Source organism: Crotalus tigris, unplaced genomic scaffold, assembly GCF_016545835.1.
Source record: "Crotalus tigris isolate CLP2741 ecotype Arizona unplaced genomic scaffold, ASM1654583v1 scf7180000018105.1476442, whole genome shotgun sequence".
NCBI classification, from domain to species: Eukaryota; Metazoa; Chordata; class Lepidosauria; order Squamata; family Viperidae; genus Crotalus; species Crotalus tigris.
In genome coordinates this window covers 668,723-693,880 of record NW_024096826.1, presented here as the reverse complement: position 1 = coordinate 693,880, position 25,158 = coordinate 668,723, and the positions used below count along the sequence as shown (strand labels likewise).

The following is a 25,158-nucleotide window of genomic DNA, read 5'->3' as shown; positions in this document are numbered from 1 at the left end:
TGAACAAGATCTTATCCTTGTTGCTAAAGTATAATATTTTGCCTTGCACAGAGGTAAGTAATTATTCCATCCCCCTATACTTTTGAATCCAAACAGTTGTAATTGGAGTCGGGGTAACTCTTGAAAGTTGGCTGTTTTCTATCACAGAAGTGTTGTTGGAGAGTGACAGCAGCAACAGGGACAAGGGCTGGCAGTTTTCTGTCTCAAGCATCAATCTCTTCTGTCTGGCACTATAATGGAGTTTAAAGCCCAATGATAAGCAATAATAAGCAAAAACAAGACTTGGCATCTCACTGGCCTCCTCCAAGCATGAAGCAAGTTAGAAGGTGTCATGGACAGGTAGTACGGTAAAAGTCATGTTTTTGTATGGTTCTAGACTAACAGATTTAAAACAGAAAAAAGATTGGCAAGATACCAGGAAGGAATTTGAACAGTGTGATTTATAAATACTGAGTTTTTACCCAAAAAGCTGCGTGCATTGAACTTCATCTCCTGTTTACCCATCTAGGGTAGACACTCTTTTTACAAATTTACCAATTTAAATAATTCATAATGAAAGAACATCTTCAAATGGATTCTGCCATTCCAAACTGTGAGGAGAAATACACACTGATATGGTAGCTGAACCAATCAGTTTACGATGTCAGTCTAAGGCAGGCAGTTCATTAGTTATTTCCTGGTGCATGAACCATGGATGTGTGAGGTGAGGAAGGGTGACAATGGTCACTGACATAAACTGCCAGTTAATCAAATTCACTAATACAGATAATTTATTTCCTGAGTTAATACGACAGGATGTGAAAGCAACATGAAATTTATTTATTTATTCAGTTATAACATTTGTGTGACACTCTATTTCCTAATGGCTGAGATGTGAATTTAAAGTATATTCAAAAATGTAAATTTGCTGTAATTAAGGATTGTGTAAAGAATGCATTATAAAATTGAAAAATAGAAAACTCATAGTCCAATAAATCACTCCATACCACTATACATACCACCACTTTACGTAACTATTGTTTAACACAGATTTTAAAAAAAAAAAAGTTACGGGTTTTATCCCAAAAGAATTTTTGAAATTATTCAAGAGGCCCCAAAGAAAGAATCGATAAGAGACAGACATTAAATCTCCCGCCCATCTCACTTTTAGAGTTCCGGATGCTAGCCCAAACGTAGCTACAAACCTTTTCCCTCGGCCCCACCTCTTGGCCCAGCAAGGGGCCACTGCACCTGTAGAGAGCTTGTCGCGCCCGCCCACCCCGTTTTCCGTGCCTTGCCCCTTAGTAACGGAGGCGCGGCAGCTGCGTGAGAAGGCGAGCTGCGTGCGGGAAACGTGCTGCCCAGAACTTGAGGCGTGCCGTGTATGTACGTGTGAAGCGAAAGATGGAGCCCGATTCCTCGGTTAGTACGAAACCTTGCAGCGTTCAAAGGACACTCCGACACCATCGAACAGAGTTCGCGCCGCCTAGGGCCGGGTTTGGCCGACGGGATTCCTGAGGGAAAGGCGTACCTAGGCTTGAAATGGGTCCTAGGAATGGACGGGGCGGGTAGCAGCACACTTCGTTGGGGTGGAAAGTTGACGGCGCGGGGAAAGGGCGAGAAATCACTTCAGATCCAGAGCCACGAATGATTTTAACGTCGCTTTCCCGCCAAAATACCCAAGCGCTCAAGGAACGCTGCTGCTGCTCCTCCTCCTCCTCCTCCCTAGCACTCTCAAGCAAGACGCCGCGCCCTTCCCGTTTTCTCTCTCCTCCCCGCCATTGAGGCGCTTTTCTCTCTCCCCTCTCCCTGCGAAGTGGGAGGGGCTGGGGCTAAAGAAACGGCCCTCCTAGGCACGCGCCCCCTAACGGCAGCGGAAGGCGGTTGGGGCTTCGGGCGGGGTGGGGGGGGGGCGATTCTGTCGGGCGTCGGAGAGACGAGGCTCCTGCCTTGTGCTGCCTTTCTCCGCGCTCTGTAGTTGGAGGAGCTAGCCTTTCGCTTTGCTTTTGCAACCGTCTTTTTATTTTGGCGAAAGTGATCCTAATTCCAATATTCTCGACATCATTAGGAGTGCCAGCTCTTTATTAGGGGACTGAGCAATTTTTCTTATTTGGGTAGGTGAAGATAAATTCTGCTTTGGTTTGAGCATGACCCTGGTGATTTATGTACATAACGTATTCATGTTACCTGTCCCCAAAGTTGTGTTGTTGAGGTATTCTATAATGGTTTGAATTTTCGCTCATGATTTTATATTTAAATCACGAGCGAAAATTCAAACCATTATAGAATACAAGAATAGCTTGATTTTTTTAAGTCTTCAGGAAGATACTAAAAATATTTCTCAGACTCGCTAAGGGAAACCAAAAACATTTTTCCGGCATAAAATTACAAACACCCAAACACCCATGGCATTTAATTTATTGTAGGATAATTTTGTATTGTTAAAGTGCAATTAAAGATAGAACTTTCTAAAGTAAAACAATTGTGCCTAACTATGGTAGATGCAGAAAATATATTTTTTATTATTATTTCTTAAGCTTTACAGGAAGAAATAGAAAAAATTACAAAATATACAAAAGGAAACAGATGGAAAAACTATCTTTCTCACCCCCAAAATATGCAAGAAATATGAACAATATTTTACACTTTATCTGTTTTCTTTTCCACTATTTATTTTTGCATCAAAGGTTTAAAAATTTTGATACTCAAGAATATTTTATTTTGTTAGGAAATTAGTTAAAAGATATAAGCATGCACTTTTATAAACGAAACAAGTTCAACTCAAGCATGCTCTGATAATGCAAACATTTGCTTAATGTGGGCATTTAAACTGAACAGTCATTCAAAAGGGCCCAGAGTTGCTTGCTGAGATGGGCAGTCATATAAATTGAATAAAGAATTAAATATCTCATGGAATTTTAAAAAAATGAACAAAACACTCCTATAGTATGGTGTAAGTATTTAAAATTCACAGGTATGAACTATAAAACATGGGAGCTAATTCCTGCAGATGATTGTTTTTGTGTGTCACTGCACAGTCCTCACTGGACATTCTAAAAAGATTGCATCTTGAAATGTTTTTTTCTGGTGATTCTTAACCAAGCTTCATTCAACAAGAACCCTAGAGAAAAGCCTCTGAAAATGATCTTAAAATTTGGAAGCAGCATAAGATTGGAAGCTTTTCCTGTTTAGTGCTTTTCAAATGTATTGAAATTTGGGGGTTGGCCATGGTGGCGAATTGTTGTAGGAATCTATAATTTATGAAGAGCATCATATTCAGGAAAATTGCTTTTTAAATACTGTGATTTAAATTCAGCTGTCTATCATACTATAGATTGTTGGAAGTTTCCAAGACATTTTCAAATCATCACAAGTTACAGTTACCTACTGGGAGATTACCAGAACATGACTAAATTATACCAGGCTCTCTCGGACACTTCTGATTTATTTGATGTTCAAGAGATGTAGCGACCTCCAAATCAAATATCTGAGCTAGAGAAATTGACCTAAATTTAACTAATAATGTTGAACATTGTTAAGTAAAACTACATATTCCCAACCATGTGCTCAAACTAGGGCCTGTTCCACAGTGGGTTAAATATGGTGGCTTTAACTGAACAGTTGAGACCCTGCCCCCTTTTTAATTTGCAATATTTCTCTATATGTATTTAAAAAGGTGAGGCTTTAATTACATGGGCAATCTTGATTCAAGATATTTTCAATTCCGACTTATTCAAATTGAATTGAAAGAGTTCTATTTCATCATACACTACTTGAAATTGGTCATTGGTGACTTGCTAAAGATCTTATTTTCCATTCATTCGTATTTACATTTTTCTAGGGGTGGCCCAGTTGCTGTACCTTTCAAAAGAACCTGGTACTGTTCCTGGTACTACTATGTTAGATAGCTAAAGGAAGAAAAGTAACTTTAAAGATACAAATAGTTATCCCCTATTTATTAGAAGCAACAAACTTTCAACATGCAAGTATTTAGATTCCCTTTTATACTTAATTTTATTAAAAGTTAAATTTTCTTTTATTAAAACTAATACAAACTTAAAAAATAGAAAGTACAGAAAAGAAAAAACAGGAAAAACAAAACAAAGAAAAAACAATATAGTAAAAAAAGAAAAATATTTAAAGAAAGTACTTCCCCTTTCATCACAAGTATAAACTATTTTAGTAACTTTTCAATTTCTCTTAAAATACAACAAATAATCTCTTTTTCCCATATTCTTATTTATAAAAAAAGTATCATTAAAGCTTGTTTCAGACCTTATTAGCCAAACCCCATTACAGGTTACTAGGGATAACAACCTATCTATTTAAACCTTGATCAAATAAACTATTTCCTTTTACTTTTAATAATCTACAGTCCCTTCAAATAATGTTGTAGAACTTGAATTCTTTTCGTTTTTTCTTTGTCTCTTTTCCCAAAATTCTTCTAAGTTTTAACTACCCTCTTTATTAAATCCAATATAGGAAAATTATCCATGTTACTGTGTTGGTTTGTTAGTTGTACATCCTTCTTAATTGTTAAGCTGGTTTCTTTTGTATGTCCATGTGGCATCATTTTCCGTATAATTTTTGTAGCCTATCATTTTTAAATCCATTTTCAGATCAATCTCACTCTTGTCAGGTAAAATTTGTTCCTGTTTCATAACATCTTTGAAGCAGTTTATCAATGGATGCAGGTACTCTTAAAATTAACTTCATTTTTCCAAAAATCCTTCAATATTTTCAATGTTAAAATACTTTGCTTCATTCTGAATTGGTAAGTAAAATGTAAGTATTCTCCTTTAATTGTAATCTTTAGTTCCTTCTGGTTCTCTCCAGAAAGTTTTCCAACCTTCGTAGTCTCATCCAATTATGTTTTTAAAGAGAATTCAAAACAAAAACATTTTCCCATAGAAAGGAGTCTTATAATTAATACCAAAATCTTATTTCAAATCTATCTGCACCCATAGCCCATTTGTAATTTTCCAGAATCGAAGGTCTAATCAGTCCTTTGCTGTTCATTCCAAAATTTGTTTTATGTCTTTAAACTTGAACAGGTAGTCTTTGCCTTAAAACCATTCATTTAGTAATTGTTAGAAGTGATAATAGCACTGAAAAAGTGATACAACTGTTTTTCACACTTACGATTGTTGCAGCATCCCCACAGTCACTTGATCAAAATCTGGATACTTAGCAACTGGCATGTAAGACAGTTGCATGTCCCAGTGTCATGTGATCACTTTTTGTGATCTGACAAAGTCAATGGGGAAGCCAGTTTCACTTAACAACTGTGTTACTAACTTAACTGCAGTGATTCATTTAACAACTGTGACAAGAAAGGTCATAAAATGGATCAAAACTCTCTTAACAACTAACTTACTTAGCAATAGAAATTTTGGGCTCAATTGTGGTCGTAAGTCAAGGACTGTCCGTATTTAAAACATCTTTCATTAAAGATTGAAGGAAATTCATCTGGTACTGTAAAACATATTGATCGAAAAGGTTCCCAATAGCTGAAATGCAGTTAAAAAGCAATTTCCATAAATGATTAGAAAAGCATGTGAACCCAGTATCCTCTTGATGGCACTAACCATAGTTTCAGCAAGATGGCTATTCCCTTCCCTCTCAGGACTTTGGGTGCTGATGTCTTGCATTCTCCTCATGAGGAGTAGCACTATGGAGCACTTGTGGGTGGTCTCAAGCCCCTTCCTTGATAGGAGAAGAATTATGAAAACCCAATCTATATGATGGCTCTTCATCCTGCTGCAGTTATTAATTCTCCTTTAGTTTGCCATTTGTTCCCCAGAAGTCCTCAAGTAATCAGATTCCTGACTGCATTTTTAGGTTTTAATACCCAAAACTTTGAAATAATTAGACTGAATAGTTCATTGGCTCCAATAATAGAACTACAGTGTGTCATGGTTCCGAAAGAAGCAGCTTTTCAAAGAACTTTTATTACTACATAGCTTTGGCACATACGTAATGAAGGCAAAAAATGAATCCTCCCTCCCCCAATCACCTATAACAAAGCATAACTCACTCCTTCATTTAACAGTCATCAATCATGTTCTCCAATTAGTTTGAAGTGCAAACTTTCCCTCCCGTAACTCCTCTAGTTACATCTGACCTTGGAAATACTGTACTGAAATATGTTGTGGCTAACTATTCCCTGATTACATACTTTCCCAATCGCTATTCTAACATTGTTTGACTTTAACTCTAGAAGTGATATACAGGTTAAATAAAACAGGTTTGCTTCTTCATTTATGTCAAGCAAGAACATCCGATGTTAGCAGTCTTGACATCCGGCCCCCCTTACAAAAAGGACAGATCCTGCAATGTAAACAAAAGCATAGGTTAAGGATTAGTTTTCAGTTTATTGGGGTATTTCGCATGAAACCTTTTGACGAGCCTGTCAGCTTTCATTTCACTGGATTTCACCCAGGTGGCTTCAGACAACGGGTATCCCTTCCATTGTACTTGGTACTGCAATTTCCCTTTAAAAATTCTAGAGTCAAGAATACGTTTCACTTCATAGTGGGTCTGTCCCGCAACTACGAGTTGCCCAGGTGCCTTCTTTGGGGGAGGTCTTAAAGTGGAGCCCCGATAAGGTTTCAACAAGCTGCAATGGAAGACTGGGTGAATTCTCCCTAAAAGTCTAGGGCATTTTAGTTCTATGGTGACTGGATTGATGATCCTTACTATGGGGAAAGGCCCCAAGAATTTTGGTCCCAATTTCTTGCTGGGCAATTTGAGGCGTAAATATTTAGTTGACAAATAAACCTTTTCCCCAACTTGGAATGTTCTTTGGGGAGCTCTCTTTCTATCAACCTGCTTTTTATAGGTTTCAAAAGTCTTTTTTAAAGCAGTTTTCATGTTTCTCCAAACTTCTTCCCACCTCCTCACCCATTGGTCAAGTGTCTGGAAGCGGAGGGCACCTGAGGGTATTCAGGTATTGGGCTGAACTCTTTTCCTGTGGCCACTTTGAAAGGCGTGTAGCCGGCACTTTGAAAGGCGTGTAGCCGGTGCTGCTATGCACAGAATTGTTGTATGCCACCTCCGCAAAAGGGAGGAGGTCAGTCCAGTTCGTCTGCTGGTAAGAAACGTAGCATCTAAGATATGCTCCACCATTTTGTTAGTGGATTCTGCAGCCCCATTGGTGGCCGGATGAAAAGCAGATGATAGACCTTGTGATGATCCAATTAATTTGAGAAAACTCCTCCAAAACTTCGCTGTGAACTGCACCCCCTGTCCGCGATTATTCGCTTAGGGGTGCCATGCAGCCGGTAGATATGTTTCAGGAACAATTTGGTCAGTCGTTGGGCAGATGGGAGTCCTTTGCAGGCGATGAAATGAGCCTGCTTCGAGAACAGGTCTATCACAGTCCAGATGACAGTATTTCCTCTACTTTCAGGAAGGTCTACTATAAAGTCCATAGCTATTTCTTCCCAGGGTTGAGAAGGGTCTGCCACCGGCTGCAGTAACCCGGGGTTTTTCCCTGAGGTTCTTTTCATTGTGGCACATACAGTACAACTTTTTACATAGTTTTCCACATCCCGTTTCAGCCCCAGCCACCAAAATTGCCGGCAGGTGAGGTGTAGGGTTTTCAAATATCCAAAATGTCCAGCTTGTTTCATATCATGGCTGTGTTTGAGAGCATTAAGACAGAGGGCTTCAGGCAGATATAGCTTCCCCCCCTTGTAAGCCAAGCCATCCCTGTGTCAACGCTGCTAATATTGAATATTCTTGCTTTGACAAAATATGCAGAACTGTCTGGTATTTTTAGAGTTAATTCAGATGACAGAGAAAAGGGAGGGGAAATAACAAAAGCCAGAGAAAAGGAACAGAAGTGAATCTCTGCCCTCTGGGCTAATTGGAAGATGTGACTGCAAGATAAGGGAGGGGTTTAGCAAGAAAAGTTAGATGCCAGCAAGAGGAATTCAGATTCTGGCATAAACCTCCATGATGTGCCATCAATTTGTAACACTGGTAATAAAGACTTTAGGATAAACATGCCTGGAAGTTCTTTGAAGTGTTTCATTAGTCGGAACCATGACATCCTGCATGTCAGGGAGGTTTGATTATCTTTGAACCATTGATCGGTGAGGAGCTCTCGTTTTATTTTCTTTACTCCAGGGTCATCAGAATTGGGGACCCTGCGAGTTGTAAATTGAGTGGCAGTTTGTGGATTGGGGTTAATAGCCTTGTTAATCTCCTCCCGTTCGCTTTTGTATTGGGGTAGCCGGGATAGCGTATCAGCTAGGAAGTTTTTTCCTCCTGGTATGTACTTTAGAGTGAAGTTGAAGCGGTTAAAGTACTGTGGCCACCGCACTTTTTGGGGGGACAATTTACGGGGAGTTTTCAGTGCTTCTAGATTTTTGTGATCTGTTCAGACCTCAAATGGCACCTTGCTCCCTTCTAGATAATGTCGCCAGTTTAATAGCGCCCACCTAATTGCAAAGGCCTCTTTCTCCCCGATTGCCCATCTCCGCTCTTAGTAAATTTCTTAGAGGTATAGGCGCAGGGTTGCAGGACCCCACTCTTGTTCTTTTGCAGTAACACAGCTCCAACTGCCACATCGCTGGCTTCGGCTTGAATTACATTTAAAGTAAAGTACATTTAAGTTCATTTATAGCCTCAGTTTAGGGATTATAAGTTTGCCAGCTAGTGAAAAAGGTGGGATTTGTCGACTCACCATTGGGTTGTTCTCTCCTTCGTCATCGCTGTCGAGAGAGGGTAGAGTGGGGAAGGATCCAGCCTTAGTCTCAGCATCCTCCTGTGGGGGATGTGGCTTGGGCAACCAGTTCTTGTTTGATCCAATTGGATTTTCCTCTCGCTGGCTGCTGATCAGGCTTCTTCTTCGCTGCGGGTCTCGGTCTGCTCTGTGTTGGGGGTAGGGAACTGGGCAGTTCGCTGCTCGATGTCCTTGTTGTCCGCATCGGAAGCACGTGAATGGCAGCCCTGCAGGTGGCCTGGGTCTTTCAACAGACGTAGTTGTTGGGGCTTTCCAGGGGGTGGTTGTCGTCTGGGTCGTTCTGATTTTGGTTCAATTTCAGGTGAGGGAGGCTTCTTATAGCGAGTGAGCTTAATGTCTAGCTTCACCGCTGTCTGGTACCACTCTTGTAGCTGATAAGGTACTGCCCGAATGATGCAGGCCTGAGAGAGGTGATCGTCTAATCCCTCAATGAAGTGATGGATTAGGGATTGCTCAGGCCACCCCTCTATTCGACCTGCTATCTTGCTGAACTCTCTCACGTACTCCAGGGCAGGCCTGCTGGCTTGTTTTATTTTGTGGATCTGTTCTGCTGCTTTGAGGCCTATGGATGGGTCCTCAAATCTTTCTCTCAGTCCTAGGAGGAAAAGGTGGGGATCTCCCAGTTCGGGGGCTTGCTCACTATATAGATTGTTCAGCCATTCAGATGCTTCTCCTTCTAGGTTGGACACAATGACATCGACCATGGCTCCTGGTTCCGGGTAGAGATAGGCCCAGCGATTCAAGTGAGAACGCACTTGGTTGAGAAAAAAAATCAGCTTCTCTGGGTCCCCATCAAAGGTTGCTTTGAAGGGTGGTGCAATTACAGGCTGTTGCGGCCCCCACTGGGGCTGTTGCTGGGGGCCCCACCCTGGTTGCTGGTGTTATGGCTGCTGGACACCCCTTTGCGCTTGTGGCCCTCCCAGTTGCTGTTGGCCCCATCCTGCCTGCTGATCCAACGGCTGCTGAGTCCTCCGCTGTCAATGTGGTGCCTCCAGTTGCAGTTGGCTCCACCCTGGCTGTTGTTGCAATACTGCTAGTACTGGCCTCTCGAATCGTGGGAGGTCTTCCAAATGTTGCCGTCTGGGGTGGTTGCTGCTGTCTTCTCTGCTGCTGGCCAACGGGGGCTGGTGGTGTCCTCTGCTGCTGCAGGCCCCTCAATGGCTGCTGGACGAGTGGGGGTTGTTGCTGGGCCTCCCTCATTTGTGGGCCCACCGGCTGTTGCTCTCCTGGCTTTTGCACCAGCCCAAGCTGCTGCAGGGCCTCTATTAGTTCCTGTAAGCTCAGGGATGGCTGATCACTTGTCTGGGGGGGTTGCCAAATTCCCCATTGTTGTAGGGGGCCCACGCTGGGGTTTCCTCTCTCTGTGGGGCTGGAGGCCCTGGCAGGGGACCCCAGGGTCTGAAAGGCTGTTTGATCTGTGAGGGAGGGGCTGGGGACCTCTCTCAACGGGAGCTGCTCTTTGCTTCTCACTTCTAATTCTTCAAATCTTTCTGCCAAGTATTCTACTGACCCACTGCGAGCTGCAGGTGGATATTTCCACTCACCCGAATCTTTGGTGACACGGCTGGGCAGCTCTCCACTGGTGTGGGGGATGCAATATATAAGAATCCCTTTGTCGTGACTCACATTTGTCTGCTGGCAGGGCTGTATGGAAGCCTCCAGAGCCTCTGCTTGGCTTATCCCAGTCTAATCCCAAATCAGCTCTCCTGATAGTTTTGACTTTGCTCCCAGCTGGGGGATCTGCAAGAATCTCTTCTCCACCAGCTGGCTAGGTGTCGTTTCCCCCCCTGGAGAAGCTGCTGCTGCTGTCGCTTCCCCCCTGGAGAAGCTGCTGCTGTTGCTCCCCCCCCAGGGAAGCTGCGGCTGGGGGGGGTGCTGGCCTCAGGCATTTCTTCCTGTTCCATGATGAGATCTTCCCCAAATCTTTGTCAAACTATCCCCTGAGTTTAGGGATAGTGACTGGGTTAAGGGACCCCTAAATGGTTTTAAAAATTTGTGGGTTTTGGCTTGATGTCATGGTTCCAAAAGAAGCAGCTTTTGAAAGAACTTTGAGGCTTTGTTTACCTTAAAGCAGTGGTTCTCAACCTTTTTAATGCCGCAACCCCAACCGGTTGTAAGTCGAGGACTACCCAACCGATCATAAGTCGAGGACTACCCAACCGGTCATAAGTCGAAGACTTTCCCTGCCCAGGAGCGCTGCACATGCGTGGTGCCGCCCAAGGCGTAGCTGGCAAGCGGCAGAGACGGAGCAGGCCGACCACCAGCTGGGCCACCAGCTGGTCCAGCCCAAGGAGGTAAGGCACCCGCTGGGCCCCACGCGCGCCAGCAACCCTTCCTGCGCCCGCCAGCCTCCCAGCCCTGGCCCTCTTTTACTTACATTTTTAGTAGTTGCTCAGGAGGGAGGGGTGGAAACTTCCAGACAGCTCGCCTTCGCTGCAGACAACTTGCAGCACCGTTTGCAGAATGGGACTTTTGGCGGGCTCAGCTGGGCAGAGACAGCCTGGACAATTCCTATTGGCTTTTGAAAGCCAATAGAATTAGACTCTATTCAAGAGAGTCTATTCTTTTGGCTTTCAAAAGCCAATAGAATAAAAGGGAGTAGCACAGCCAAGGAAAAGGGGGAAAAATGGCAGGCTGCGTTGTTTGGCGACCCCCATGAAATGGTCGTTCGACCCCAAATGGGGTCCTGACCCACAGGTTGAGAACCACTGCCTTAAAGAATCCTTTTATTGCTACATAGCTTTGGCACGTACATAATGAAGCCAAAAACTGAATACTCCCTCCCCAATCACCCATAACAAAGCATAACTCACTCCTTCATTTAACAGTCATCAATCACATTCTCCAATTAGCTTGAAGTGCGAACTTTCCCTCCTGTAACTCCTCTAGTTACATCTGACCTTGGAAATACTGTACTGAAATATGTTGTGGCTAACTATTCCCCGATTGCATACTTTCCCACCTGCTATTCTAACATTGTTTGACTTTAACTCTAGAAGTGATATACAGGTTAAATAAAACAGGTTTGCTTCTTCATTTATGTCAAGCAAGAACATCCGATGTTAGCAGTCTTGACACAGTGTGTATGAAGTCATGATGAATACTAGTGATTTTATCTTCAAATATCTGCTGACTTTCTTTTAACAATCCACTTAAGATAGGACCAGTTCCAATTCAGTTCTGATTATAATAAACCATTTACTGTCTGAGACAACGTTGCTTTGCAGATTACATTGCAAATACCATGCATAGGAAAGAGAACTACTTTGGCATAATCACAGCATAAAATAGACTGGATAATGAAATCTAATATATAATTCTGCCAGTTAAGTCTTTTCTACTTGTGGTCTAGAATTAGTCCCACTTGCTTTACTGCTCCTATCTTAATGTCCTATATCAGTGGTGGCGAACCTATGGCACGGGTGTCAGAGGCGGCACTCAAAGCCCTCTCTGTGGGCACGCATGCCATCGCACCAGTCCTAGGCCTTCAGCTGGGTTTTATAAAACCTTCCCACTTTAGGCCTCTACCACCGTGTGCAAAAAAAAAAAAAGGTTCAATCAGTCAATTTCAACTTCTCGTGGGAAAAAAGATCTTGCAAAGTTGGAATTGATTGATTGAACTTTTTAGTCCCACCCAGTCTGCAATTACCACTGCAGCTACGCCAACCCAATGGGCCACACCCAGCCCATGGGCTACACCCACCTGGCAATCGACGATGCATAAGTGGGTGTTGGGTTGCAGTTTGGGCACTCAGTCTCTAAAAGCCATCACTGTCCTATATCCTACTAAGATATATCTGGAAACTGGTTTGGTCTTGTCAGGAGAAAAAAAATGCATGGTGCAGTCACCAAGCATATCTATTGGAAAACTACTAGCAGAATCGGGGAAACAATAGTGTAGAATCTAAATAGTTTCTTAACTAGAACCATTCTAGTACAATCATTTGCAAGTGTAAAAAGATAAGAAAGTAAAAAACACAGTTTTTATCTTTTCATCATTTCTGTGTCACTATCATCTTACCATCAACTACAGCACATGATATGTCTGAATTCAACATTTTGTTAAGCTGTTTGACATGCAATTAAAATACATTGTGAGATAACTCCTATCACCTTATGCTTTAGAAACATTTGAATTTGTCGTGTTCATAGCAAGAAAAGCAGACCTATTCTTCTGTATGCGATAGGAATTATCATACTTACAAATAGAACTTTATGATCAACATGTAACTGCATTTGTAGGGAGAACTTCTATTTTATTATGTCAGACTTGCTCCCAAACAATATATTACAAAGGTGTTCCTTCAGAAAAAGATATACGGCTTTCTGATTAAAGCAACCATCGATAACCTATAGTTAATTAGCAGAACACACTCGATTGCCAAAAATATAGCCAATCAGGTGTAAACCAATATTATATGTGTGTTCAGTGTTACTGGAATTGTATGCAAACTTTGAATCCGTGTGTTTTATAGAGTGTCAATTTTAGAGTGCTGTATGTAATGTCAAATAATTCAAAACACATATTAGTGTTTTAAAATTATGAAATGATAACAGTTTATAATAAGACTGCATCATAATTACATAACAATCTCTAAAATGATAAACTTTCAAAAATATCTTCAAAAGAAACTTGATAATTCTATTGTAATTTCATAGTGTATCTACAAGTGTTGATCTACAAGTGGTCTGTTGGAAGGTTTCAAAAATATTTTTTGTTTAAATATAGTATTTTGAAATAAGTTTGGAAGCAAGCATTATAAATTAGAAAACATTCAAATTGATTTATTAAAAATTATTACAAGTCTGTGATCCATTCTAATAATAAGCTCATTGTCAGAGAACATAGAATTTTCTCCACTGTTATTCTTTTATCTCTGAACATCTACATATTTGATTTCCCCTTTTATTAAAATATGACAAATCTCATTTCTTTACAACAATTCAATAAATATCTGAAAGAAGAAAATAATAGAAATTAAATTATTGAGCTTCAGTATTGATGATAGTATTAATAGGATGAGGATTTTAAAAAAATTCTATTATTTTAAGAAATTACTCTGTAAGAAAGTACTGTCAGTTAGAATTTCTAGCCCCAAAATAGAAGTATTTTTTTTACTGTTTCATGTTTATACTCTATAGTACAATAAAGATTTCTTTGTTAAACAACAGTAGAAGAAATGTGAATTCTCCTATTATATGGTTCTGATACTATCAGTATGTTAATGTATTTCAAATATTGGCTTTTAACTCCTTTTGCTGGTAGGAAAACATAATAAAAAGGACATAATAATCAATTTGTGCAGACTAGAGCTCTACCTTCAACTCTTTACTAGTTTAAATCTATAGTTTTTAAAACATTCCAGAAAAACACTATCGTCAGAATTGTTCAATGGAAACATTTCAAGTAATAATAGTATCAAATAGCCACAAATGATTTAAATATGTAGTATATATATTGACAATGAATACATTATCAATGTGAGGAAAACCATACTGAAAAAAATAATTTTATTGTCAATGTTTATAACTGTACATTAATTTTTGAATTACCTACAGTATATGAGTGAACTTTTATGGTATTTTTTCGCAGCTTTGTTTTCAACAGACTCAGGAAGGACCTTGTCGTGGTTCTGTTGCTCATAGCACATCATGCTATGCTAACGCTTCCTGTGCATGCTTTACATACACTACACTGGACAGTTCAGTTATTCAGGACTGTGGTATTTTTCTGGAAAGTAAATTGAAACTTAACAATTAGGAACCCTGAGATAAATAATTTTATTATTAATGGATTTTTTATATTTTTGTGATTTATACTCACTATGGATGTGCTTTCAAAGTAGAGTAGTTTTACAGACAGAAAGAGATGAGAGGGAAGGACCAAGTTTGAGACTATTTATAAGCAAATAAAGAACATCGTTTATTAGTTCTTTATTGAATAATAGCTGAAAATCTTTCATCATGTTTCTTAGTAAAGTATTAATACCAAATATAACAATATTTGAATCTAATAAAGCTAAAAATGGCCTGGTGTTTGCCTTGAATTAAAGCATGAAAACAATCTTTAGAAGGAAAGAATGAACAAACCTAACTGGATTTAACTGCTATATTTTTATGAGTGGGAATATACATTAAAAAAGCATAGTTAATTAGGTTTTCTTTAGAGTATATATATATATTGGAACATATCTATAAATGATATTAACTATTAATCTGTTATCTGATTTCATATAACTTCATTTTTATGAGTGGGAATACTTTGAAACACGTAACTTGAAATATATAGCCTAAGTAATGATCTTTTTTTAAAGCTAAATGGAAAATGTTTTTAATGTATAGATTAATTATATGAATTCAATTTTTTATTTTAAATTAGTATTTTACTTTTTAGGTTAAATGTAAATTTCATTGCACAGATGAGCTGTTCTAAGAAAAGAGGATACAAATATCCGACATGTAATGAAGCAGGGATAATGTTCGTATATATTTTTTTAAAGGACTATTCTTTTAAGTTAAGACAGTATTTAATACACTTAGAAAATAATAACTTTTAGAACTTTATAGAATTGATTAAGAAGAGTTGAGTGTATGAGAACTTAATATAAGATAGAAAAACTTTTGAAAATATATTTAACAAGAATATGTTCTTTTAAACAGCAAACTGCAAATCAGAGGCAAACTGATTCTTTGTCTCCATCGCCTAAGACTGTGTCACCAGTGCCTTTAAATAACGCCACCAGTGCCCCAAGGTTTGGAACAGTTATTCCTAACCGCATCTTTGTTGGAGGAATTGATTTTAAGGTAATTAGGGTGATTCCAACTTTTATTATAATAGAATTGTTTTTATATTGTTACATATATCTAAGAATTATTCTTATGATTTTATCATCTGGTAGATAGATGTGGAAAATAAAGAGTTACTTCTCCCCCATCTCAACCCTTTGTTGTTGTTATCTAATGAAATGGCATTGTCATTACAGTGGATTCCTGTTTGCCCAGTTTGATCTATTTCAAAGGGTTGGGGATTTTCCAGAAACAAATTTACTAGTGTCTTTGTGAAGATAGAGGATAGAGAATCATCCTATTTTATTAGCTGTGTGCTCTGATCACTCTACCTTTTATTGTACTCCTGCTTTTTAAATCTTTCATTCACCCACAAATTCGTTCACAGGTATTTCACTTTTTAGTTTTTCAAATTATTATTCTTGAGTTTATTATTTATTTATTTATTATTTATTTATTTTATTTTCAAATATTTATATTCCGCCCAATCCCAAAGGACTCAGGGCGGCGTACAAAGTTAAAACAATGATAAAACAATAAAATAAAACAGTCATACCGCGAGTCCGATCATATCCCGGCCCCCCGGGGACATCAGCCCCAGGCCTGCCGGAACAGGAGAGTTTTAACGGCCTTCTTAAAGGCCGGCAGGGTGGGAGTAGTTCGAACCTCGGGGGGAAGTTGATTCTACCAGGTCGGAGCCACCACAGAAAAGGCCCTTCCCCAAGGGCCCGCCAGCCGACATTGTCTGGCCGACGGGACCTGAAGGAGGCCCAATCTATGGGACCTCACCGGTCTCTGGGAGCTGTGCGGCAGAATGCGGTCCTGTAAGTAACCTGGCCCTATGCCATGAAGGGCTTTAAAGGTGATAACCAACACCTTGAATTGCGTCCGGAGACCCACAGGAAGCCAGTGCAGCTCGCGGAGGATAGGTGACGTGGGCGTACCTTGGCGCGCCCACAATCGCTCTCGCGGCTGCGTTCTGAACCAACTGCAGCCTCCAAACGCTCTTCAAGGGTAGCCCCATGTAGAACGCGTTACAGTAATCCAGTCTTGAGGTGACAAGGGCATGAGTGACTGAGTAAAGCCTCCCGGTCCAAATAAGGCCGCAACTGGTGCACTAGGCAAACCTGTGCAAAGGTCCCCCTAGCCACAGCCGATAGATGTTGTTCCAGATTTAGTTGTGAGAGTTTGAAAATATCCAAGTGGCATCGCTGAAAATATCCAGATAACGTCCTCTCACTGCCTTTCATCCATAGGGCTTTCTATTGAATATGGAAAAGTGTGCGGGTTTTTTTCCCTATAATCAATTATGAATGAAGAAATGTATGTTGAGAGAAGTATAAACTAGATACTCCCAATCCATTCAAAGGCCAGTGTTGCAGTTAACCTAGAGCAAAAGCAAAAATGTCTATATCCTTAGAAACTACAGGAAACATACATACGTACTTGAAAATATATTCCCTTCTATCATAGCTTAGTAAAATATCTATCTATGCATCCAGCGTTAAAAACTTAAAAGTGCTACTCTAATGAAATATTAACTCTTAAATATATTATTCAATGTATATACACAGCTGTGGTGGCACAGTGGTTAGAATGCAGTATTGCAGGCTAATTCTAGCCGACTGCCAGCTGTTCAATTCTCACAGTCTCAAGGTTGTTTCAACCTTCCAGGGTCGGTAAAATGAGGAGGACCCAGATTGTTGGGGGCAATATGCTGACTGAAAACCGTTTAGAGAGGGCTGCAAAGCACTATGAAGCAGTCTGTAAGTCTAAATGATATTGCTATCATTTGTACCCTGTTCAAGATTTTATTTTAACAAGCATGCTTCCAAGGTAATTCATTTAAAAAAAAAAAAGTCCAATCCTTCCCATTTTATTTCCTGCAATAACGCTTCATTTGTGTCTCTGCAGAGTAGCTTTTCTGGAAAATAGTCCTGAAAGGCATTCATTATCAAGCATGTCAACATATCCAAAGAAACTGCTGATTTTTCTCTCCCTGGTATTATTTCCCCTTTAAAAAAAAAAAAAACAGAAATTTCAGAATACCGTAGGAGATGGAGGTGGAATTATATACAATATGAGTCAATCTAGATTAGAAGAATTGGCCCACTTTAGAAAATATTGCAGGTATCCTTATTATACAAACTGCTGAAGAATATAATTGGAAAGTAATGTAACTTTCAAAATAGTGTATAAATGGATGGATTGAAATTAGTTTTGATTGAGCAAACATGCCAATTATTAAACGTATGTCAATATTAAGTGATAGTTGTATTTTAACTATATTTACTAATATTATATAGTCTTTCTCTCCCCCCCCCCCCTTTATTTATTTTAATAGACTAATGAGAATGACCTGAGGAAATTTTTTTCCCAATACGGCTGTGTAAAAGAAGTAAAAATAGTAAATGACAGAGCTGGAGTATCAAAAGGGTTAGTAAACCAAAACATTTATTAAATTAATATCATACTGCTTAGAGTCTATATATAATCTTCCAAAAATGAAAAGCATGGTATAAAGGTCCTTCAGGTCTGTAACTCTATAAGCAAATTATCTGGGAATAAGTTTAAATAAGTTTAAGTTAGGCTTCTTAATAAAAACGAATAGGCTGTGTTTGGTTGAAAACAATTTCTAGCGGCCAACTTGTATGTTATTCATTTGTAATAAAACAACATCATGATACTCTGCTCAAATCCATTTAATTAAATTCATAAGAGTATAGTCATCAGAAAAGAGTATATGCAGTTATTTATATGAGGGAAGAAATGCTAAAAAATCATCCTATTATCATTTATTTCTTCATTCACATCCCTTTTATCAATATTGTTATTTTTTAAGATGCCATAACGTTTTTGAAAATAAGTATAATTTATATGGAATTGTTAAATTCACTTAGTCTACACACTATAGAGGTACTCCAAACAGATAGATGGGCAGTATGTAAATTTAATAAATAAATAAATGCACAGTATTATGCAACATGGATACTTATTAATAGTCCTGTCTTAGTCTGTGGTATAGTTCTTATTCGGTAAAAGCTGTTCCAAAACATCCCTTTGATTATTTGATTCTTCACTGTGATATTTCTGTATCATGAGCTTCATTTAGAATGTTCCAGGAAAGCAATTTTTGGCATACTATACTTTTGCATCTCTGTCCATAGCAGCATCTAATGTGTTACCGCAGCTCCTTCTCAATCCCCAGAACAGTATTTTCAGCAGCATTTTCTGATTTTTTTTCTCTTCATCTTAATATTTTCCCAAATCATTTCTATTTTCTTGTTCCTTGTGGTTAGTGTTATTGTTTTTCCTTATTAATCTATATTTGAAAAGGAATAATTTGGGAAAAAATAGATTTCATTGAAGCTTTTGTTCAGTCTGTTATATCTCTTAATAAAGTTTTAGCATTTAGACTATTAAAGAAGCCTTTCTGTAAGTGTATGCAATGCTTGGGTAAAGTTACTACATCTGACAGACATGATTGTGTCGCATGTGTTATAGGCAAAGGCCAAGAAGTTGAAGCATGCCATCTTTGCTAAGTATTAGTAAAACAAACCAGATAGAACATTGCCCTTTGGGGTAAAACTTAGGAAGAAAGCACTGCCTAGCTCAGATAACATGCATGTATGTAAGGATTTTTCACAAAGCAAGTCTTCTGCTAGCTGAAATAAAAAAAATTCAAAATCATTCCAAGAAGCATGTATAGGACAGTAATGTATTTTCCCAAAGTGTATTTTTCCACCACTTTTTTCAATGGCTAAAGTAGTCAACACTTCTGCAGAAGATCCTGCCTATTCTTCATCAAATCCAGTGGTGACCAGCTCCAATATAGTTCTGTGTTTTCCAGATCAACCATAGTCTTTAAAAGCACATAAAACTTACTGTCTTCATCTCTTTGAAGCAATCAATTAAATTGAATTGAAAAAGACAGATTAAATTATTTGACTCAGAAGTACCCCTACTGTAATATATTAAAGTATTCAGTTAATTCCAGTCATGCTAATACCAGAACTTTGAAACCTTTTGAAGTATTAAATAGATATTATAGATTTTCTGTTTTACATTCTCCATTTATAGAGGCTATCTTATTTGAAATTTCATTGTTAGATCCTAAGCTTATAGTGCATCCACATTAGAAGTTGTAGGTGATCATTTCATAACAAACTCTTAATTTTGATCCACAGTTATTCAAATACAGACTTATAAAGAAGTAGCATGTCCATGGATACTCTTCCGTATAGTACTAAAGCCCTTCATATTGCTCAGCCTCCAAATTTAAGGGCTTTTAAAGGCCAGGCGTGATGGGAAATAAAGCTGTCACTTGGTTTTATTTTAAGTCGCTAAACTATTGAATGTATTATCTCTAGATCAAGATACAGTTTTTTTTTCAATTTGACTTTGATTCACAGTATCAGATATACATACAACTATATAGTAATATTAATGATGGCTTTTACATCAGGTATACTTCCTATGGTACTTTACAACTACAGTGGCATACACATTACAGAAATATGATTACCATTATAGATCCATGGAATTTGCAAGCTATAATGGAGTGTCTGAAGATCCTGGGAATATAGGGAAGGAAACAGAAGCATTATAGAAAAGATTCCTTGCTCTGGGGGAGGGGGAAAATGTGAGTGACTTGGAGTAATTCTGTCTTCATTATGCTAAAAATAAGTTGATCTGGAAAATTAGTTTAGTAGGTTTTCAATATTATGTTACTAGCAATATAGATGTCAACCCCCTGCTGAAAAGCCCAACCAAGCAAAACATCAGAGCTAGTGCAAACTTCTAATGATTACTTTTATTGAGCAGAATCAAACCAGTAGGGTCAAAGGGAAGTTAGCTCTAAGGGAAAAAGGCGGAAAGCAGTTAATTAAAAGAACAAAACTTCTTCTACCCTTCTCTGACTTACAGGTCACATTGTCCATACATCTTCTAGTAGTTATGAGAACAAACTTTAGTTTGCGAAAACAATTCTTCAGCAGCTTCGGGTCTCACACTGATAATGACACCTGTAGGTTCAAAGCTCTCTCCCTTCCTTCCCCCTCTGTTGACAAATTAGAAGCACACTGCAGTACTAAAGGCAGTAGGGTTCATAGCTTGACAATAGATCTCATTTAGTGATTGCAGTTGGAACTAGCAACTTGATCATTAAGCAAAGCAGTCATTAAGTGAAACTTCAACTGTGTTTATGATTTTACCTCAGCTTTTATTTGCTTTATGCTCCTGCAAAGGCTTTAGATTCAAAGATAGATTATAAAGTTACTTTTTTCATCTTAATCATAACTACAAATGGTTGTTAAACATTCCAATCCAAGTGACCATTATTTCCTAAGTTTGCCAGCTTTAAACAGTATGGTACATACTGCACCAAAACCTACCATATTGGTAGTTTTAACTATGGCTTCTGTTTCCATCCTAATCTATTCCTAAAGCACGGGTGTCAAATTCGTCATGTGATGTGTTGCGACGTATCACGACTCTTTTTTCATTGCTGGCAATGGGGTGGGCGTGGCTTCAGTATGATGAAACTGGCCCACGGGCCGGCAGTTTGACACTCCTGTCCTAAAGTGTTGACTATCATCTTATAGGTTTAGTAGAAATATTCACAGATCTACTCTTCAATCTTCATTATTCAATTTGAAGACAGTGAAATGGATTATATTACAAAATAGATATACTGCCTGTCATATGGGTTACCACAGGTCTATTTTCTTGAATAATCAGTAGTACTAAAGATCACATTTCCATATGACTGAATATTTCTAGAAAAAATACTGTTTTGCAGAATTCTAGAAGCTCTTCATTTCAGGATTCCCACACTCAGTCAATGGAGAAAAAATTGATCAGAGAAAGAGATATTTGATTCACCAAGCTAGCTTACATTGACATTTTTAGAGATTATCTCATATCCTTTTACAGTATTCAGGCAGATAAAATAATAGCTCAGTGTTGCTGCAAATAACTATGTAATGGCTAAACCTTGTAATTGCACCTTCTTTGATACAGTCTTTTCATAGAAAGATGCAACAACACCAATATGTACAGCTGTGTAAAGCATGCTAATTTCTATTTCCATTGCTGTACTAAAGAGACAAGGATGATTTCATCTTTTACAGCTTTGCAAATATATCAATCCAATGCATTTGTCTTCCTCCCTTCCTCATAATTCCATAAGTAACTGACAAAATTCAGTGAGCTGTTTAGCAGTGATTTGAGGTATCCCCATGATTCCTATGACATATTTAGTTTCCATTGCTGCTATGCATCACAGGATCACTATTGTGTTATGCTTTTACAGATGATCCTCATTTAACAACTTCCTTGTTTAGCAATGGCAATTACAACAGTGATGAAAAAGTAATTTATAACTTTTGCAGGTCTATAAAGAAAAGGAAAACTGAAGTAAGATCATAAGCACAGTTAACTGCTTATCACTTTGTCTGCATGCTTGCCCCCTTGATATCTTATGATACAAAATGGCAAATGGCTTTTGTTTTCTCCAGCCCCACAAAGGAAAACCTATTAACCATATTTGTACCTTGAGTATTTAAATGCAGTTATTCTTGCATTCTAACGCATTGGCTTTTATTTTATTGAACATTTGCTTGAGAATTTTTTTCTCAGTTATTCAACACTTAAAGTATTGAACAACAGAGCTGCCTCGTGCTTATTGTCCTGGATACTCCTAAGGGTGTGTCTACAGTACTGTTCTATGTAATGAAGAAACCTTTTGAACTTCTTGCAGCTGTTCTGTAATATATTCCATCAATGAACATGGCATTCCTTTTAGCCTTTGCCTTATAGGAGGGCAAGTGAGATAGCTTTGCCCTGAGAGTTCCTAGTGTTTCATAAGGTAAAATTTTTATCTTGGCCAGATATCAGCTTCTTAATTATGTTTATCTGGCCAAGATAAAATTTTACCTTCTGAAACACTAGAAATGATAACTTTAAAGGCAAAGCCATTCACTCACTTGCCCTCCTTTCATGTAAAGGCTAAAAAGAGAGCTATCTTCACTGATGGAATATATTACAGAAGAGCTACAAGAAGTTCAAAAGATTTTTTCATTTGATTATGATTATCTACTGTTTGTATTCTTTAACTACTAGAAACATCCTATATTCTTGGCACTTACTTTGCACCTGAATAGCACGTTGATCTTTTCTTTTACTTAGTAGGCTTGAATTCTAAATAATCAGTTTCATTTCAGTGATAGATACTTTTTAACTTACTGATCACAAGTATGTCTTTATCAGAAGGCGCTTCATTTCACTGGTTAATTCCTGTTGCTACTCTCATACCTGCCTATAGTATTTTTCTATCATACTTTTGTTGAGTACATAGGCATATTCATTTATTACTGTAGCTTGCCACCCTGGTAGGAGCACATGAAGATTTTGGACAAATAATCTTATTTTCTATTGTTGAGTGATTACAGTCCTACTTTTCTTTTATTTAGAATATGATATAAAGTATAATTGGTTCAAAGAATTGAGGAAAAGAACTTCAGCTGCGTGGTTTTGATTTGTACATTGTGTAGATCACTATAGCCATTTAACTATATCAAGAATTATATCATAGTTAAAAATAAGCATCATATTCATCTATACAAATCCCACTGAAAAGTTATATGTTCATTTTATGCAAATAAACTTCACCTGAAACCTTATTTTAAAAATCATTATAGTTGTCAGATGTGTTTCAGTGTAGAGATTTATAAAAATAGCAAATTGAAATGAAAGAATTCTCAGTTTGAAAAATATATTCATTTTATTGAAATTAATTCCAGAAGGATATCTTTTATGCTAATTACAGCTTTCAGCCGTTGAATTTTATACTGCATGTATTTTTCTTCAGTATTAGTTAACTTGGAAATTTGACGTCGAATCTTCTAGTAATATGAACAAAAACAAAAGCCCATTACTTTTTGAGAAAAAAGTCAAATATTTCTACACTCTCCTGATGTAAATCAGAAAATGTTTAGAAATCACACATTTTTTTAAAAAAGGGCTAAACAAAAACTGAATGCAAAACCTGATCAAAGTATTAAGGATGTAAATTTATATTAGCATTTATGCTAGTTTTATTTTATTTGCGTACTATTCTGAGTTTTATCTATTTTTGCTTTTGTCTCACATAAGCCTTACTCGGGTATATGTCTATTCTCAAGCTAGAGTTGCAGCAGAATCCTCACCTTCCAATTCCATATGTAAAGTGTTGTGGCTCTTAACATCCAGATTTCTGTTTTGATTAACATAGGAAGCATCTTTGTTGTGAGATTATTTTTTCTTTTTAATAAGAATTTATTTTTTGGGCACTGTTTTAGGCCTGTGGCTTAAACTTTTTCTTCTATAAATAAAAGTTACATGGAAGTAAAATCTGTCTTTTCTTTGGGGAAAATACTGTTTTTTAAAAGCCTTATTCTCAGTAGATAGGCTGAAACAAATATTTTGTTGCTTCACATTCCTTTTTTAAAGACTACAAAATGCCCCAAAATTGTCAGACAACACATTAACATTTGGAAGACTGCACATATAATAGACTTTAAGGAAAATAATTTCTGTTATTTTACTTAGGTATGGGTTTGTCACATTTGAAACTCAGGAAGATGCACAAAAAATTTTACAAGAGGTAAATGATTATTTTATTTTATATACATAGATAGTAGTAATCCTCTCATGTTTACATACTTGTGGTGAAGATCATTATTTGAAGTCTATAAGAACATTATTTTTTTTAAGATTTGGTGAGTACCATCATAAAATGGTTGCCATAGAGTATAATCAATATTAAAGGCATGTGTACAAGAGAGAATCATGCAAGTTACTTACTAATTAGGAGATGCAGAGGGTCTTTTCAGATACCATAGATATTTGGGCTACTGTTATGCTGATGGCCATTGTGTTATAGGAATGGGATGTTCAAAAGCAGAGAAATGGATTGAAATGTGCAAAAAAAAAAAAAAAAAAAGGTAAGCTGTCTTCATTTCCAGTCAATGTATCCATGGCAATCAAGGGAGGGAGAAAGATTTCTGATGCTTCCTTCTAGCTTACCACAATGAAACTCAATGGGAAAGCTGGCAGGAAGTTGGAAGTCACTCTCACTGCTTTTTTCCCCACCCATAGTCATTAGGTAAGAAAATATCTCTGAAGTAATGACCCAGTGGAGCACTGATTATTTAGTAGGAGGTTAAAAATCACAGCAGGAAGCCTAGAAGATTGAAAATGCTTTTAAGTGTCACAGAAAAAAATAGATGACAGGCAATATCATGTTATTGGGGAGGGCTAGCAGAATGGGCCAACTCGCCATGGCCAACTTATTGCAGGATAACTTGCTGTGGGACAATTCAAGAAATACAAAAGTTAAGTTAATTTTGATGGAACCGTGGCGAATAAGAATAAAACAAAGAAAGTCACATTTATATCTTTTGAATTTTAAATTCTCAAAATCCTTATACATTATAGTAAGGTTAATTATTAGAACAAAAGAATTGTAATAGTAACCGAGCACACACACCCCAAAATTGCATTTTTTGTAAGATATTTAATGAAATATCTGAAAAAAGCCTGTTGGATTGTTCGTAAACATTTTGTAAAACAAGATTTATACGTAAGTAACAAGTAACATA

At 37.9% G+C, this 25,158-nt stretch overlaps 1 protein-coding gene across 1 annotated transcript in view; it reads left to right on the top strand.

Moving 5' to 3' along the window:
• The first annotated feature begins 1,089 nt into the window (after window positions 1-1,089).
• Window positions 1,090-25,158, top strand: part of BOLL (boule homolog, RNA binding protein) — a 42,397-nt gene continuing 18,328 nt past the window's right edge. Inside the window, exons 1-4 of the mRNA XM_039347992.1 lie at window positions 1,090-1,401; window positions 15,392-15,535; window positions 17,862-17,953; window positions 24,107-24,161. Coding sequence (XP_039203926.1) covers window positions 1,384-1,401; window positions 15,392-15,535; window positions 17,862-17,953; window positions 24,107-24,161 — 309 coding nt within the window. The 5' untranslated portion in view covers window positions 1,090-1,383. The remainder of the gene's footprint in view (window positions 1,402-15,391; window positions 15,536-17,861; window positions 17,954-24,106; window positions 24,162-25,158) is intronic.